The sequence below is a fragment of the Ranitomeya imitator genome, chromosome 2 (genome assembly GCF_032444005.1).
Source record: "Ranitomeya imitator isolate aRanImi1 chromosome 2, aRanImi1.pri, whole genome shotgun sequence".
In the NCBI taxonomy this organism is placed as follows: Eukaryota; Metazoa; Chordata; class Amphibia; order Anura; family Dendrobatidae; genus Ranitomeya; species Ranitomeya imitator.
In genome coordinates this window covers 460,408,607-460,427,677 of record NC_091283.1, presented here as the reverse complement: position 1 = coordinate 460,427,677, position 19,071 = coordinate 460,408,607, and the positions used below count along the sequence as shown (strand labels likewise).

At 42.1% G+C, this 19,071-nt stretch overlaps 1 protein-coding gene across 2 annotated transcripts in view; it reads left to right on the top strand.

Annotated features, from left to right (window-relative positions):
• The window catches only part of CDH4 (cadherin 4), a 1,112,924-nt gene extending 1,095,702 nt beyond the window's left edge, over positions 1 to 17,222 (top strand). For both annotated transcript variants that reach the window (XM_069751205.1, XM_069751206.1), the window contains 3 exons: positions 9,988 to 10,127; positions 13,370 to 13,534; positions 16,930 to 17,222. In XM_069751205.1, the coding sequence (XP_069607306.1) occupies positions 9,988 to 10,127; positions 13,370 to 13,534; positions 16,930 to 17,136 (512 nt within the window). In that variant the 3' untranslated portion in view covers positions 17,137 to 17,222. The remainder of the gene's footprint in view (positions 1 to 9,987; positions 10,128 to 13,369; positions 13,535 to 16,929) is intronic.
• The last annotated feature ends 1,849 nt before the right edge of the window (positions 17,223 to 19,071 follow it).

The following is a 19,071-nucleotide window of genomic DNA, read 5'->3' as shown; positions in this document are numbered from 1 at the left end:
TACAAGTGTTTTTCAAGAGTCAAACTTTTTCTGAACAGTTCACTGTCATTACAGCGGAGCATGTGGGATAAGTCACAATAGGTTACAGTCTTTCCCTCAGATACCAGACATAACTTCAGCCAAAGCACTTCGGTCCTCAAGAGCCACCAACAGGTCACGTTTTCAGGATTTCCTTAGTATTGCACAGGTGATGGAATTATTGCCTGTGCAGATGATGCAATTATCACCTGTGCAATACTAAGGAAATCCTGAAAACATGACCTGTTGGTGGCTCTTGAGGACCGGAGTTGGGGAACACTGCGGTCGAGCATCCCTTTTTCTGCTGTCTCCACTACCTCTAGGGATCCCTCTCCACCGATGTCAGTGCACGCGGATTCCATTGTCCTCCACCTTTGAAGATCAGTGTCCATCTTCCCCTGCAGGTGCGATGTGCCCTATGGCCCCAGCGCCAAGCTCAAGGTCCCAGGCCAGACAAATAGATCCGCATGTAGGAGTTGTTTGCCAATCCACTGCCCGAGTGATAGGCCCATGTTGGCCATAGCAGCCCACTGCACTTGGACTCCACGAAGAGCTTGCTTAAACCTTCCACTACTCCTAACCACACATATCCAGGAATTCCATCTCCTTTTATTAACACTCTTCCCCTCCCAGCTGTGGGCCTGTACCTAACATTAACTATTCCTTATTTATTTCCTATCTCTACAGTATATTACTAATAATCATTGCTTCCTTTTATCGATAAACACTTGTCTTTACACACTATCATGGGGTTTCTGCATTTGCCCCGTGATTCTACACATTACCATAACACATAACATAGGGATCATACACGCTGAATGCATAAAACTCATATCACTGTTCACATTACACTTATGCACACGGTAGTTGTCTTCAGGTTAGGGACTGGGCAAGACAGTCCACATCCTCACACAACCCCATCTTAAAGAAGTGAAGGTGCGCATTCATAGTCAATGGGACTCCAGAATAAAACGCTCTGCTATTTCCGGCAATCCCGAGCATGTTCACCTCCGCTCCATTCAGGATCCAATGTTTTCATCTTGTGATTGCTGGGGATCCCAGTAATCAGACACATAGTGATCACCTATCCAAGGGGATATGCTTGGAGTTTTTTTTTGGGGGGAGGGAGAATATCCCTGTATTTATTCACTTATGTAGCGCCATTAATTCCACAGCGCTTTACAGACATCATCATCACTGTCTTCATTGGAGCTGACAATCTAAATTCCCTATCAGTATGTGTTTGGAGTGTGGGAGGAAACCGGAGAACCTGGAGAAAACCCAAGTAAATACGGGGAGAACATACAAACTCCTAGCAGATGTTGTCCTTGCTAGGGAAATGTTGCCCCCATTTGTCTTTGACCTGTGTAGTCGAACAGAACTCCGGGCGCCAATGATCAATTCTCAAATTTAAAAAACGCACACCTCCTGCTCTACTCTGCTTCCCTGTAGCATTTATACCATAAATCTGCTAGATTTGATGGCTGCTGTGTGGCACATGGCCATACCTCTGCAGACGTGCCCTGGAAGCACATTTGTCCTTGCTAGAGCTCCCAATGTCACCGAGTTGCTGTTTACACCCAACATTATTCCAATCACTCAGCCCTAGAAGCAAGGTGACCATAATCAAGGGGGATCATTAGCATGGAGTGCAACAGAGAACAATCATGGAGCCGCATTCTGTTACTTCTGCATCTGCTTAACTTTCATGTTTGTTTAAAATCTGGGAGCCGAGCGTCATATGAAGTTAATTCTGTTTGATGGGTAATTGAGAGGGGTTCGTTCACCGTCAGCTGTTGCTCAGATCCTATAAAAGCTTTTACTGATTTACTTGTTTTTCTGCTGTAGGAATTTTTGTTTTGTTTTATACAGAATAGTTTTATGATCTGACAGAAATGCTTCCAATCTGCAGCCTATTGTTATAATTATACTCATGTATATTCAGACATTTATCGTAGGGTTCGTGCTTTTCGAGCTGATATCACACTGGTATCACGCTAAGCTATTACATTCCCACTGATGGCTGCTCCTGGAAACAAAACCACTTTGTAGAAACTGCAGCGCTCAGTTTATCTAAAACTAGAAAAGAAAGAAAAAGCACTCCTAATGCAGGTGGACCATGGGTAACGTCGGTGGATTGTGAGCTATTACTCTTCACCTGTAAATAGACTGTGTCTGAGTGTCTGCCTCCAGTAGGCATATAAGCCCGAAAATGATACACAGGAGAGGTACGTTCGCCCTGCCAGCACCATTATAGCCTACAACCCCGTTGGCCGTAGTAGACTGCGTTTGTGTCTAGTAGGTGTATAAGCCCGCAAATGATACACAGCAAAGGCACACCTGCTCTGCCAGCACCATTATAGCCTATAGCCCCATCGACCGTGGAAGAATATGTCTGAGTGTCTGCCTCTAGTAAGTGTATAAGCCCGAAAATGATGAGCAGTAGAAACACATTCGCTCTGCTGGTAACATTATAATCTATGGCCCCGTCGGCCGTAGTAGACTATGTCTGAGTGTCTGCCTCCAGTTGGGGTGTAAGCCAGAAAATGATACACAGGAGAGGCATGTTCGCTCTGCCGGCATCATTATAGCCTATGACCTTTCGGCACATAAGTCCGAATCCTGTGTTGAGCACGGTTCGGACATAAGTCCCAACAGTGCCACTGAACTGGTGCCGGAACCCAATGTTAAAGCACCCTTAGCAAGCCAGGCACAACGTTGATATTCACATGGGGAGTCTCCGGGTGTCAGGTGCATCCACTGGTTTTCCCGACCGGTTGGCCACCATCAGGACCGAGAAATGAGGATGTGAGACAAAATACTGCAAGCTTGCTGAGCGCTACCATAGAGACGAGTATCCAATAGGTGAGTTTTCATGGTTTATTTAACACTGTCTTCCTTGCAGCGCTCACCAACCAGCGGTATTTTGTCTCACATCCTCAGTTTATCTTAAAGGCTCATTGAGACGTTCATGCAAATCGGTCAGAGATTGGACCGGTAATGCATGGAATTGCCTTGAGCGCTTCATGTATTTCTATGAGTGTGACACTCTCAGATTGGGAGAGTCGCAGACAGTCCATCCATTTGTGGTCGGTACTCGGATCAGTTTGCACGGACTTCTGAATGAGCCTTAAGTAAGGTTTGTTCATGAAGTGGTTTCGAGGAGTTTTTGAACGTTTTGGAACAGATTTTCTGCTGATGTGTTTTTTTTTTGTAGCCTTTTGGATAGCTAATGCCTAGATTGAAGCCGATTACATCAGAGGCTGCTTCAAAGGACATGCGTTTACACACTTTCTTTTTTCCCTCCAGGCATTTTTCAAAACCTGAAGTGGAAAATAAAACTACTCAAAACACTGAACATGTAAACGGCAAAGTAGTTTTCGTCTATGTGCACAAAAGGTTTTTCAAGGAGTTCTTGGAGCAGATATTAAATGGAAACTCTTCAACTCTTCCTAAACAAACATTTGTGTATCTGCTTCAAAATCTCAGCAAAAAAACAATGTGCACACAGGCTTCAATAGAAATGAATGGAACGAGTCTTTGTAGAGCTTTTGAAGCAATTTATCAAGCTTTTTTTTAAAAAAAACCTTCTCACTATCTCACTCCAAAATACACATACTGTGGAGACCCTTGGGGGTCAGCGGGCGCTGCGGTCCACTAGCCAAAACCGCATGGACTAGGGATAGTCCCACCGAACACCCACTCTCCTTTTAATGTGGGTGTAACACTACTCAGACAACACAGGGTGGGTGAAAACAGTGCGGCAATACTTTATTGAATCACAGAGCAGGCAAGTAATACATAGAACAGTCCCAACAAAATCCCCAAGATGGTGCACATTAGAGTCTCACCCTTCCGCTGACTTGCCGAGATAAGAGTAGCTGTTACTTCAGAGCTTCAAGGGTCAACTAACCTACCTGTGGCAAGCAAACAGAGAGGAGGTAACCACAAGCTTAGAAAGATGGCAGTCCATTGAGGTACAAGGCCATTTGACCGCAGGGTCACAACCTTTTTTCAGCTTCCAGGGCCGACTACCCCACCTGTGGCACGAACACAGAGAAGAGGTAACCACAAGCTTAGGAAGATGATAGCCCATTCAGATAAAAGGCCAGTTGACTGGAGGGTCACAACCTGGCTTCTTCGAACATCTCCAATGAGCCAGGTAACCGGCGGGTCCCAGTCCTGGCTTTCTCCAAACGTATCCATGGATTTGCGATGGTCAATGGAGCAGATTTGTATTCTTGCAGCCGGGGCCGTGGTCCCTTAATCTGGCATCCTGTAGAAAGGCAAATCTGTATCCATTGTGATGGAGCCATAATGTCTTGGCTGCTGTCCTATAGAGAGTCTCTGAATGGTTTGATACCTGTATGTCTTGGCTGAATCTGTGGCTGTCTCTCTCTCCATACACAGGCATATAACCTCCTTTTATCGTTAAGAAGTGTCTTTCATTCATTCATTTTCAGCATTCATAGATAAGAGGAAGAATGGCTCTAGCTGGCCTGGTCAATTTGTAATTAGCATATCAGCAAACATTACCAGTTATCCAGGACAGCAGCACAGTATGTTACATTAGATGTCAACTTACAAAACAATATTATAGGCTTACTCAAGCAAAAGTCTGTTTTTTTTTAACAACCCGAAAGAAACACATAAATTCAAAAGTCAACATATAGATAAAGCCCCCGTCACACATAGCGAGATCGCTAGCGAGATCGCTGCTGAGTCACAAGTTTTGTGACGCAACAGCGACCTCAGTAGCGATCTCGCTATGTGTGACACGTACCAGCGACCAGGCCCCTGCTGTGAGATCGCTGGTCGTGTCGGAATGGCCTGGACCGTTTTTTGATCGTTGAGGTCCCGCTGGGTAGCACAGATCGCTGTGTTTGACACCTTACCAACAACCTCGTTGACAGGACGTCCCATTGAATCATCATGAAACAGCATCGTTGTACAGGTCGCTACAGGTCGCCGCATCGCTGCTGCGTCGTTGGGGAGATCGCACTGTGTGACATCTCACCAGCGACCACATAGCGACGCAGCAACGATCCCTGACAGGTCGTATCGTTGTCGGGATCGCTGAAGCGTCGCTATGTGTGACGGGGCCTTAACAGTGTATTCTTCTTGGCTTGCTGAAAATAGACGTCTGGTTAATTAAGATACAATGCTGTGTCCTCACACATACCCTGACAGTTTAGCTGAGCTGGGCAGAGGGAGCAAACTGTGGTGTCTGGTGTTAAAATGCTTTATAGACACTGAAAAGCATAAATATTAGAAAATGCTATCAATAAATGCATTGCTCGAGTATAATGTGGGTAGTAACCCATTGTGAGTGGAGGTTATGTAAAAATATGTGAACAACAGAATAGTGAGCACAGCTCTGGGGTATAATAATGGATATGTCTCATGATCAGTACAGGATAAGCAATGTAATTTATGTAACAGTGACCCCCTCCCCCCCAGCAGAATAGTGAGTGCAGCTCTGGAGTATAATACAGGATGTAACTCAGGATCAGTACAGGATAAGTAATGTAATGTATGTACACAGTGACTCCACCAGCAGAATAGTGAGTGCAGCTCTGGAGTATAACACAGGATGTAACTCAGGATCAGTACAGGATAAGTAATGTAATGTATGTACACAGTAACTGCACCAGCAGAATAGTGAGTGCAGCTCTGGGGTATAATACAGGATGTAACTCAGGATCAGTACAGGATAAGTAATGTAATGTATGTACACAGTGACTGCACCAGCAGAATAGTGAGTGCAGCTGTGGAGTATAATACAGGATGTAACTCAGGATCAGTACAGGATAAGTAATGTAATGTATGTACACAGTGACTCCACCAGCAGAATAGTGAGTGCAGCTGTGGAGTATAGTACAGGATGTAACTCAGGATCAGTACAGGATAAGTAATGCAATGTATGTACACAGTGACTACACCAGCAGAATAGTGAGTGAAGCTCTGGAGTATAATACAGGATGTAACTCAGGGTCAGTACAGGATAAGTAATGTAATGTATGTACACAGTAACTCCTCCAGCAGAATAGTGAGTGCAGCTCTGGAGTATAATACAGGATGTAACTCAGGATCAGTACAAGATAAGTAATGTAATGTATGTACACAGTGACTCCACAAGCAGAATAGTGAGTGCAGCTCTGGGGTATAATACAGGTGTAACTCAGGATCAGTACAGGATAAGTAACATAATGTATGTACACAGTGACTCCACCAGCAGAATAGTGAGTGCAGCTGTGGAGTATAATACAGGATGTAACTCAGGATCAGTACAGGATAAGTAATGTAATGTATGTACACAGTGACTCCACCAGCAGAAGAGTGAGTGCAGCTGTGGAGTATAATACAGGATATAACTCAGGATCAGTACAGGATAAGTAATGCAATGTATGTACACAGTGACTCCACCAGCAGAAGAGTGAGTGCAGCTCTGGAGTATAATGCAGGATGTAACTCAGGATCAGTACAGGATAAGTAATGTAATGTATGTACACAGTGACTCCACCAGCAGAATAGTGAGTGTAGCTCTGGAGTATAATACAGGATGTAACTCAGGGTCAGTACAGGATAAGTAATGTAATGTATGTACACAGTGACTGCACCAGCAGAATAGTGAGTGCAGCTCTGCAGTATAATACAGGATGTAACTCAGGATCAGTACAGGATAAGTAATGTAATGTATGTACACAGTGACTCCACCAGCAGAATAGTGAGTGTAGCTCTGGAGTATAATACAGGATGTAACTCAGGGTCAGTACAGGATAAGTAATGTAATGTATGTACACAGTAACTCCTCCAGCAGAATAGTGAGTGCAGCTCTGGAGTATAATACAGTATGTAACTCAGGATCAGTACAGGATAAGTAATGTAATGTATGTACACAGTGACTCCACAAGCAGAATAGTGAGTGCAGCTCTGGGGTATAATACAGGATGTAACTCAGGATCAGTACAGGATAAGTAACATAATGTATGTTAACAGTGACTCCACAAACAGAATAGTGAGTGCAGCTCTGGAGTAGAATACAGGATATTCAGTATTGGTAATGTAATGTATGTGACACCTCCAGTAATTGAGTGCAACTCTACAGTATACTGAAGTATATACAAGGTGTAACTTCTATTATCATCACAGGCAGTATAAAACATGATTTACTATTCACAATATGATTTACTGTTCACAATAGATGATGTTTCAGCTACCTTCTCCCCCTCCCTGCACAGTGACCTTTGCACAGATTGCAGAATATGCCCACCACGCTCTCACAAAGAAGTCAGTGAACACCTCCAGATTATTGTTCGTAAATGGCACTACTAAGCACATCTCTATCATGCACAGGAAACTGAAAAAGAAAAAAAAAAGAGAAAATAAAAGCAGATTTAAAAAAAATTTTTTTATCCGTATTTGTTTTGATTTGTTTAATAGTATGCCGATGTCTGACACCCTCCCTTTGATGTGGGCTCCGACACTGAGCCCACATCTTTTCTGGCACGTGTTTTGAGCAGCTGACATATGCCTCTAGCAGTCGTAGGTGGAATTACGATCCACCCATGGCTGTTAACCCGTTAAATGACATCAAATGTGACAGCGGCATTTAATACACGCTTCCAGCAAGCGCATCGGAAATCCCGCCCATTGGCGCCCGTGTCACATGACCGCGGGTTGCCGATGGGTTGGCATGACAACCAGAGGTCTCCAGCAGACCTCTATGGTTGTCACTGCCAGATTGGTAGGAGCGCCGCCTGGTGGCGGCGTTCATAACAAGTCAACAATTCTGCTACATACAGGCGATCTGATCATCACCTGTATGTAGCAGAGCTGATCGGGATATGACAGCTTCTAATCTCCCATGGAGACTATTGAAGCATGCCGAAAGAAAAAAAAAATATTTTTAAAAATATTAAAAAAATATAAAAGTTCAAATCACCCCCTTTTTGCCCCATTCAAAATAAAAAAAGAATCAAACATACACATATTTGGTGTATCTGCGTTCAAAATCGCCCAATCTGTCAATATTAACCCCTTTCTGACCTCAGATGGGATAGTACGTCCGAGGTCAGATCCCCTGCTTTGATATGGGCTCCGGCGGTGAGCCCTCGTCAAAGGCGGGACATGTCAGCTGTTTTGAACAGCTGACATGTGCCCGCAATAGCGGTGGGTGAAATCGCGATTCACCCGCCGCTATTAACAAGTTAAAAGCAGCTGTCAAACGCTGACAGTGGCATTTAACTAGCACTTCCAGCCAAGCAGCCGGAAATGAGCGCATCGCTGACCCCCATCACATGATCGGGGGTCAGCAAAGCTTCTGCATAGTAACCATAGAGGTCCTTGAGACCTCTATGGTTACTGATCCTGGCTAGCTATGAGCGCCACCCTGTGGTCAGCGCCCATTGCACACCTGCATTTCTGCTGCATAGCAGCGATCTGATGATCGCTTCTATGTAGCAGAGGCGATCGAGTTGTGCCTGCTTCTAGCCTCCTATGGAGGCAATTGAAGCATGGCAAAAGGAAAAAAAAAAAAAAAAGGAAAAAAAATGTGAAAAATATTAAAAAATATAAAAGTTTAAATCACCCCCCTTTCGCCCCATTCAAAATATATCAATAAAAAAAATCAAACCTACACATATTTGGTATCCCCGCGTTCAGAATCGCCTGATCTATCAATAAAAAAAGCATTAACCTGATCACTAAACAGCGTAGCGAGAAAAAAATCGAAGCGCGAGAATTACGTTTTTTTGGTCGCCGCGACATTGCATTAAAATGCAATAACGGGCGATCAAAAGAACATGTCTGCACCAAAACGGTATAATTAAAAATGCCAGCTTGGCACGCAAAAAATAAGCCTTCAACTGACCCCAGACGCCAAAAATGGAGATGCTACGGGTATCAGAAAATGGCGCAATTCTTTTTTTTTTAGCAAAGTTTGGAATTTTTTTTCGCCACTTATATAAATAATAACCAAGACATGTTTGGTGTCTATGAACTCATAATGACCTGGAGAATCATAATGGCAGGTCAGTTTTAGCATTTAGTGAACCTAGCAAAAAAGCCAAATAAAAAACAAGTGTGGGATTGCACTTTTTTTGCAATTTCACTGCACTTGGTATTTTTTTCCCGTTTTCTAGTACACGACATGCTAAAACCAATGATGTCTTTCAAAAGTACAACTTGTTTCGCAAAAAATAAGCCCTCACATGGCCAAATTGAAAATAAAAAAGTTATGGCTCTGGGAAGGAGGGGAGCGAAAAACGGACATGAAAAAACGAAAAATCCCAAGGTCATGAAGGGGTTAAAAAATAATTAACCCGATGGCTAAAAGACGTAACAAGAAAAAAAGTTAAAACACCAGAATTAATTTTTTTTATTTTTTTTTTTTTTACAAATTTTGGAATTTTTTTTTTTTCCACTTAGATAAAAAAGAACCTAGACATGTTTGGTGTCTAAGAACTCGTAATGACCTGGAGAATCATAATGGCAGGTCAGTTTTAGCATTCAGTGAACCTAGCAAAAAAGCCAAACAAAAAAACAATTGCGTGATTGCACTTTTTTTTGCAATTTCACCGCACTTGGAATTTTTTCCCCGTTTTACATTACACGACATGGGAAAACGATTGGTGTCGTTCAAAAGTTTTTGTCCCACAAAAAAACAAACCCTCACATGGCCATATTGACAGAAAAATAAAAAAGTTATGGCTCTGGGAAGGAGTGGAGCGAAAAACGAAAACACAAAGTAAAAATATCCCTGGTCAATAAGGGGTTAAAATTGATGTAGATAATACATTCTAACGTTGTCAGAAGTCAGTGCCATTTCAGGGTCTGGTTCATAAATATTACCAGACTGTACAAGACTTATTCCTCTTTTCTACAAGATAATTGCAATAAATAAGACTGATCAGACCACTGCAATTTAGTATCAGGAAATAAATGGAACCAATATTCTTCTTCTTTCAGCTATGGTTCTCCTGTTTGTCATGTGGATGAAGCGCAGAGAAAAGGAACGACATACAAAGCAGCTGCTGATCGACCCAGAAGATGACGTCAGAGACAACATCCTGAAGTATGACGAGGAGGGTGGTGGAGAGGAAGACCAGGTAATACCTGTGAGCATGGACACTGCACCTCAGTCACAGAGATAGGCAGTGGAGTGACATAACAGGCTGTCCACAGATGACTCAGGCTGTCCACAGATGACTCAGGCTGTCCACAGATGACTCAGGCTGTCCACAGATGACTCAGGCTAGAAATCCGGACCAGAATCTTCTTCAAAAGGAACAGCTCTCCATTTACAGATGGCTGTTTCAGGGTTCTTGTCCCTTGTCCATGCAAAGTGAGAGACTGGTTGTCGGAATGACAGACATCAAAGAGTTTAAAGAGGTATTCCAATTTCCAATATTGTATCCCACTATTTAGTAGGTGTAATAATAATAATATTAGCAAATAACTCCAATTAGAAATGTATTATTGTTCTTCTGATTCACTGTTCACTGTTCGCTTACCCCATGTGCAGGGCATTGCAGTAGCTTAGGTATCCATGGTTACTACCAATAACAGCTAACTGTCACTATATGAGTGGTGATACCTTTGGATATCTAAGCAACTAAAATGCCCTGGTGTAAGCAACATAGGCAAACAGGAGAACTATACTACATTTCTAACTGGGGGGTATTTGCTAATATTATTTCTATTACACCATATTGGGATAGGATCTTGGAGATGGGATGCTTGCGTACACAGGCCAACTTGTGGCGTTTTAACTACCGCCGAACATGTTTTATTTCATAGCCCATTTAGACAGGCCATCCACACTTCCAACACTCCTCAATCATAATTTGTTCTGTGTGCATAGACTGTTGTTCTCGGGAGCACAAGTTCTGTTTACATAGGATGATGTGCTGCCAAGAATGATGATTTTTAAGTAAGCTCAAAAATAATTTCACCTGACAAACGAGCATTTTGCTTGTTCATCTGGTGATTTGCAGCCTGATTACATTGACCGATTATGGCTGTAGGAATGCCCATTCACAGTAATTAGCTAGTATTAATACACCATAAAGGGTAAAATCTCGCTTTCCTGAGACCTCCAAGCTGGTGTACAGTCATGGCCAAAAGTATTGACACCCCTGCAATTCTGTCAGATAATACTCAGTTTCTTCCTGAAAATGATTGCAAACACAAATTCTTTGGTATTATTATCTTCATTTAATTTGTCTTAAATGAAAAAACACAAAAGAGAATGAAGCAAAAAGCAAAACATTGATCATTTCACACAAAACTCCAAAATTGGGCCAGACAACAGTATTGGCACCCTCAGCCTAATACTTGGTTGCACAACCTTTAGGCAAAATAACTGCGACCAACCGCTTCTGGTAACCATCAATGAGTTTCTTACACTGCTCTGCTGGAATTTTAGACCATTCTTCTTTGACAAACTGCTCCAGGTCTCTGATATTTGAAGGGTGCCTTCTCCAAACTGCCATTTTTAGATCTCTCCCCAGGTGTTCTATGGGATTCAGGTCTGGACTCATTGCTGGCCACCTTAGAAGTCTCCAGTGTATTTTCTAGTGCTTTTTGAAGTGTGTTTTTGGTCATTGTCCTGCTGGAAGACCCATGACCTCACACTGGGCCCTACATTATGCTCCAAAATTGTTGGTAGTCTTCAGACTTCATAATGCCATGCACACAGTCAGGCAGTCCAGTGCCAGAGGCAGCAAAGCAACCCTGAAAGATCAGGGAACCTTTGCCATGTTTGACTGTAGGGACCGTGTTCTTTTCTTTGCATGCCTCTTTTTTTCTCCTGTAAACTCTATGTTGATGCCTTTGCCCAAAAAACTCTACTTTTGTCTCATCTGACCAGGTAAGTTTTGGAAAACTCCAGCCTGGCTTTTTTATGTCTCGGGGTAAGAAGTGGGTTCTTCCTGAGTCGCCTACCATACAGTCCCTTTTCATTCAGACGCCGACGGATAGTACGGGTTGACACTGTTGTACCCTTGGACTGCAGGGCAGCTTGAACTTGTTTGGATGTTAGTCGAGGTTCTTTATCCAACATCCGCACAATCTTGCGCTGAAATCTCTTGTCAATTTTTCTTTTCCGTCCACAACTAGGGAGGTTAGCCACAATGCCATGGGCTTTAAACTTCTTGATGACACTGGTCACGGTAGACACAGGAACATTCAGGTCTTTGGAGATGGACTTGTAGCCTTGAGATTGCTCATGCTTCCTCACAATTTCGTTTCTCAAGTCCTCAGACAGTTCTTTGGTCTTCTTTCTTTTCTCCATGCTCAATGTGGTACACACAAGGACACAGGACAGAGTTGAGTCAACTTTAATCCATGTCAACTGGCTGCAAGTGTGATTTAGTTATTGCCAACACCTGTTAGGTGCCACAGGTAAGTTACATGTGCTGTTAATTACACAAATTAGAGAAGCATCACATGATTTTTTTGAACAGTGCCAAACTTTTGTCCACCCCCTTTTTTATGTTTGGTGTGGAATTATATCCAATTTGGCTTTAGGACAATTCTTTTTGTGTTTTTTCATTTAAGACAAATTAAATGAAGATAATAATACCAAATAATTTATGTTTGCAATCATTTTCAGGAAGAAAATTAGCATTATCCGACAGGATTGCAGGGGTGTCAATACTTTTGGCCATGACTGTAGGACAAATTATAGGCTATGCAATGCTCTCTGGGGAAAAAAAATCTGCAAATAGCCTCTTCACAGAGAAAGAGAATTTGGTCTCTAATGCCACTTATTGGAGGTAAAAGTAATTATTGATCCTTGAAAGAAGCTTGCCACATGTTTTAAAGTAGAAAGCCAAACCAGAATTATCTACAAAATGAAAAAAAATCTCTATTTGCACATAATTTCAGGATTCTTGACCCTTGTCAGTGTAAAGTGACTGGTTAGGTGAGAGGCCTTCAAGATAAAGAGTAACGTTTCTATTTACAGAAACTGCCAAGTTGGTGCAAGGAGACTTATAGGCCTTGCAATATTCCCTTAGAAAAGAGTATGCAAAAAGGCTCTTCACAGAAAAAAGTGAACTGTGTCTCTTGTGCCACCTAGTAAAAGCAGCAATCGAATAAGTCAACACTTCACACATATTCTGTAGTAATGCAAGAGGTGAGCGTGTTTGAGAACAATGAGATGATGTAGAGAAAAACTCAGAGCTAGAAGGAAAAACAATCTGCAGGGGACTTCAGTTAGCCGGCACCCAGCTCTGCCAGACCACTGCTGCAGCCGCTCGAAGAGATTCATTCAATACTCTTTAAGCAATTTGGTGCAATGGAAACAGCTGCTTTTCCTCCTGCCAACACTTTGTTTTCCCACCAGGACTATGATTTAAGTCAGTTGCAACAGCCTGAGACGCTCGATCACGTTTTGAACAAAGTGGCAGGTGTCAGACGAGTGGACGAGAGGCCTGTCGGTGCTGAGCCACAATACCCAATAAGGCCTGTCATTCCACATCCCGGAGATATCGGAGATTTTATCACTGAGGTAATGATTAATAAAGACTTTTATCATGTTAACTGCTGCATGCTACCTGGCAAGCCAGCTGTAGTAAATGAGTGCGCACACACTGTTTGTATCAATGAACCAAGGTTCAATCATTTCATTTTCTATCTACTTCAGACGGCCAGGAGGAAAGTCATTACCAAAGGCAGTGAAACGCAAGATTACATATATATGTGTTTGTGTATGTATATATATATACACACACACACACATATATATATAGAGCGAACATTCTAATAATGCAAATTAGTGTCAGACTTCCAATAGAGGGATATAATGGGAAGCAGAGGTTGTCCCTGAAAAAACAGTACTTGAAGATATGAGTACCTTTCCTTGTTATGTTTTTTGGACATTTATGGATCCCCATACACATTAGACTAAAGTTGTCTGAACTCGATGGTATTGATGGGCTTGGCTTACGGTCTAATGTTTATGGCATTGTCGTCCAAATGATGATTGGGAGAGATGTTGATCGTGCATTGCTGATTTTGGACTGCCGGTCACATTGTTCTCTTAGGGTGCGTACACATTGTGTTATTGGGTCAGGGCGGGGCATACATCCCAAATCCCCTGCAGATCCAGGTCCAGACATATGTACCAGCGGGTCCGTAGACTGTAATGGTGACGGCAGAGCGAATGTGTGCTCTGACGTGCACCATTTTCAGGAGTGTACACCTACAAGAGGTGGCTACTCAGACATAGTAGATGGTGTTTTGGTGTCTGCCCCTGTGGCATACACTACCAAAAAAGGAGCACGGAAAAGCGCATGATCGCTCGGCCGTCACCATTACAGTCTGTGGTCCCCATCAGCACATACCTCCGAACCCCATTTTGCAGAGGATTTTGGATGTATGCCCTGACGGGGACACAGAGCAAAATATGAAAGCACCTTTAGAGATAAGCCACCGTTCGACATGAAGGACTAAGTTTTGATGGACAGAGTGACAAGAGACCCAATAAACCTCATTACATTCAATGTTGTGCCGCTGGTGTCTAGTCGGCAAATTTTAAAAAATGTAAATACAACAGAAGGTGTGAATCCAGTCTTCGTTTGTTAACCATAGTTTACACATTAATCCCTTCCAAAATATGAGTGATTTAAAGGGTATTCCATCCTTAGCCGCTGATTTTGAGGGAGAGAGTAATGCTCTTGCTCTGCTTGCTCTTGCTTCCTACCCTCTCATGGATGCTACCAGACACACTGGATTGCTGAGTTTGGGTTTTGATATGGACCCATTTATGAAGTATAAGATGGGTTCACGATAAATGTCGATGGCTGGATACCACTTTGAAGCTCACATTGTTCCTTGAATTGCATCTCGGTAAGATTTGGAAGGCAGTAATTATTGATCTGAATGGTCGCTTTATGGACCTCTCAGGACACCGCTGTCATTTTAGTTATAATGTGACATCTGATTTATATTTGAAGCAAATTTGCTAACAAAAAAAATAATTTTTTGTCCATTGCATACAATGAGTGGCAGACGAACGATAGATCTGTAATTCTAGACACAAAGAGCTCAGCTAACCATATTATTTTTTTTAATCAGTAATATAGGAGTCTGTATGTTTCTTTGTGAGCACGGTCTCTTTTATTAAAGAAAGTGCTTTCCTATTTTCTAATCAAATCGAGATTTTATTTCCTCTGAGACGGTTGGCAGAAGTCAGGAATATTAAATGCAGCCATGTTTTAATTAGAATAACATATTGTTCTGGCTTTTATCTGTCAGTGTTTTGCTCTTCGGGCCCACACAGCTTTGTCGAGTCAGTGAATTACTATATATCCCAATGCGAGGTTTGCAGTTCTGGGTTTTACACTGTCTGACACTATTAAAATCAGCTTGTTGATTAAATGACCATTAATCCAAGGTTTATCTTGTGTAAATCATGTCTCATATTAAATCAGTAACTCAACCTAATAAGTAACCTCCAGATTTAAGTCATCGATATACTGTATATTTTCCTTTCTTGCTTCAGGTCCATGGTAATCACTGGGATATAATATAAACCTATTACTACTACACAGGTTATTATTGATGAGCACTTCTCTGGCCCAAACATGGTGACATAACTTCCTGAGAAATGCTTAGCCCGTAAAGTTAGTAATGGAGTAGATTGTAAGCTTCAGGCAAAAATCCACATTCTGCTGTGGAAGTGGCCAAGATGTGCTGCTAATTTATTTATTTTTTTATTATTATTAGCTTATTCTTGTTGTGGACTGGGATACATATAGTAATACTGTAATTCCAGCATTACTTCTATACATGGTGTAGAGATTCAAGCTCAGCTGCCTGTTATTAGACGAGCAAACCCTGAGGTGGAGTGCAAAGGAACGACTTTTCCCACCTATTCACCTTTGGTCACTCCTAAATCCTGAAACTAAAGCTAAAAAATCCTTTCAGTAACCTGTTGTTACTGGTGCACATTCTTCCATGACTTAAACCACTGAGGCCAGCCACCTCTGTGACACATATCTGCAATCCAGGATTTACTTCCTGCTTCCCTACAATGACCTAAAGCTAATTTGTGAATAATAAATAAAATTTCAGTAGTTTAAAGGGGTTGCCTCCTTTTAGATAATATTTGGCCCAGGCTGTATTTTTTTTTAGACATAACAAACTGAGCTGTACTCACCTTCCCAGGACCACTGAAGAGTCTCCATCACTGCACCTTGTGTCTGACATTGGCAGCAGCACTGGCATCACGTCGCCATTGTGGCAGCCAGTCAGTGAGCTTGGTAACTCTACCCATATAGACAGAGCCCCCTCTTCTGAGCCACTGAGCTCATTACTTGGCTGCTGTGCTGTCAGCCGGATGTCAGCGCCGAAGCCAATGCCAGACATCGTGGGCACACAGTGACCATTAGACACCGGCACAGCTTCTGAGTTTGAACAAGTGAAGCCACTTCAGGAAAACTCTGGAGGTTGTTTTCCTGAAGCAGCTTGACAGTCATTCTTGTGGCGGTTCCGGCATCTTTTCCTCTATGCTGTGAGGTGCAACTGTCTATGCAGGCAACTTCCAATTCTATTCAGCTTCGAAGACACATGAAGAATGAGAATGTCACTTCTTTTAACCGCTTCAGGGTTTCCGGATGTGATTCCTTTAACTGATCAGGTATACATGCTACCTACATTTTCAGATGAAGGCATCCGATTTTAGGTACTTCTGTAGAGGAAAGCCCTAATAAGGGACAATATGTCTTGTTTCTAGAGTCCTTATTTAGTGCACACATCTTTCACTGCCTCCTGTCACTCCACACATCAGGAGCTTGGCTTGGATTGCAAGTAGAAAATGTTCAGAATGAGAAAAATCCATCTGACTTCTCTGCCTCATCCCTCACCGGCTTCTAAAGCTTTGCTTTTCCTCTTCCCTTCCAGGGCCTACGAGCAGCAGACAACGATCCTACAGCGCCACCTTATGACTCTCTCCTGGTATTCGACTATGAAGGCAGTGGTTCCACCGCCGGCTCTGTTAGTTCTCTCAATTCCTCTAGCTCTGAGGATCAGGACTTTGAGTACTTAAACGACTGGGGCCCTCGTTTCAAAAAACTTGCCGATTTGTATGGTGGTGGAGAGGAAGATTGACTGGACATCTGCATCTTATCGGAAGATAACCTCCTCAGTTGTACAGTGGCAGCTTTCATTTTTTATTATTAAACTCCCGACTCCCACCCCCCTTCCTGACTGCGTTCTTTTTAGTGCTAAATTAGGCAAACTTTCTTTCTCGGCTTCTTTCCAGTTTTGCTTGGCAGGTGCGTAAAGCACAAAACACCTTTTATCTTCATTTCCTATTTCACTCTGCACCAGGTAAAAAGGATTTGAATTCCGCTCTGGTATATGATGCATTCCGCATTTTGGCAGTCATCTCAGAGTCTTAGTTTTACATAGGGAGAAACATGGAGTCAGGGATTGACTGCCGATCGGGACTGAAGCTGCGGGGCGGATAGGATTTTATGGCACTAGAAATGGATTTAGATTCATTCTATGCCACAAAATATACATTATTATTTTATTTAATACATCCTAACATCCTGGTTAAACCTGAAATATAAAAATGAACATACAAGGCACATAAATCCTACTTCTTCCCTGCCGACATAACAAAGATCATCCTATTCTTGGGAGTCTTGTCAGCCGGGAGGAATGAATTCCCCAACTGGAATGAAGCATTTCTGTCACATTTTTTGTGAACTTATTAGGAATCCGGCATGTCTGCGTTCCATTATTGCTGCTTCCCACCCTTTATTTTATCTGTGTGCCTGTGTATATAATATACAGTATATACCATATGTGTGTATATTATAGACACCCTCGTACACACATCTGTACATACGTGAGCAGGGAGGTTTCCTGAAGACTAGAGTGATTCGCCACTCAGTCGTCTTAACTTGAAAAGAAGAAAAAAACACAAAAGAACTTTTTTCTAAAAAAAAAAAGAAAAGCACTGTTTTTACAAATGAAAACAAAATGACCAAAAAAACGAAAAATATTGAAAAAAAGAAAAAAAAACAATTAAAAAAAATTTACGTTTTTTGAAAAGTGCCTTTTCGGTACACTACGTGAGGTGATATAAGTCTCAGGAGAAGTCGGAGGAGGGAAGTGGGATTAAAGTGGTGGCCAGTACAAAATATCAACCAAGCCAGACACCACCGCTGCAGGAGCCCATCTTGGCAATGAATAGGTTGCAATGGTGAACTGGGGATTTTTATAGTTTTGCTGTTAGTACCTCCACTGGTTTCTCTGGCAGTGAAGGGGTTAAGAAAGCAGATTTCCTCATGTATTATTTACTCAATGTACTTTGTTTTGTGGATGAGATTCGCCTGTCACGTATCTGATAATGATCACTGAACATTGTGAGAAGCTGTGGCACAAATATGTCAGCACCGATCACATTATGTTACACCAGAACTATCTAAAAAGGGCTTGTCTGAGATTTTACTAAAAAGGTTTGCTTTTTTTTTTTTTTTTAGAGACAGCGCCATTCATACCCTTAGGCTGCGCCTGGTATTGCAGTTTATCGCACATCCAACTGAAAAGTTGCATTAGAAGATGAAGAGAAGGTGCTGTCTCTGGAAAAGCAAGCGGTCGCCTATCCATTAGGAACTGGTGATATCACGGACAATCTCATCCATAAATATTGCCCATTATACTTTCATTTTCAAAATATGTATACACTATATGTAGATAGCAAAAGTACAGAAGACTCTTTGGAGCAGACACTGCAAAAGCAATGTTTCAGCTCCAAAGAGCCTTTATCATGCTTGATAAAGGCTCTGAGGAGCCGGAACTTTGCTTATGGACATGAGCGCTGATTACAAAGTCTGCTGTACTTTTGATACCTACTGTATATATAGTGTGCTGCCTGCATTTTTTGCATATAAATATATATATATATATATATATATATAGACACATGCGTAGATATATATATAAAATATATACACACACAGAAATATATTAGATATTTGACTGGACTGCAGATGATTAAGGTGTGTGATATTAATAGGCTACTTCTCCATA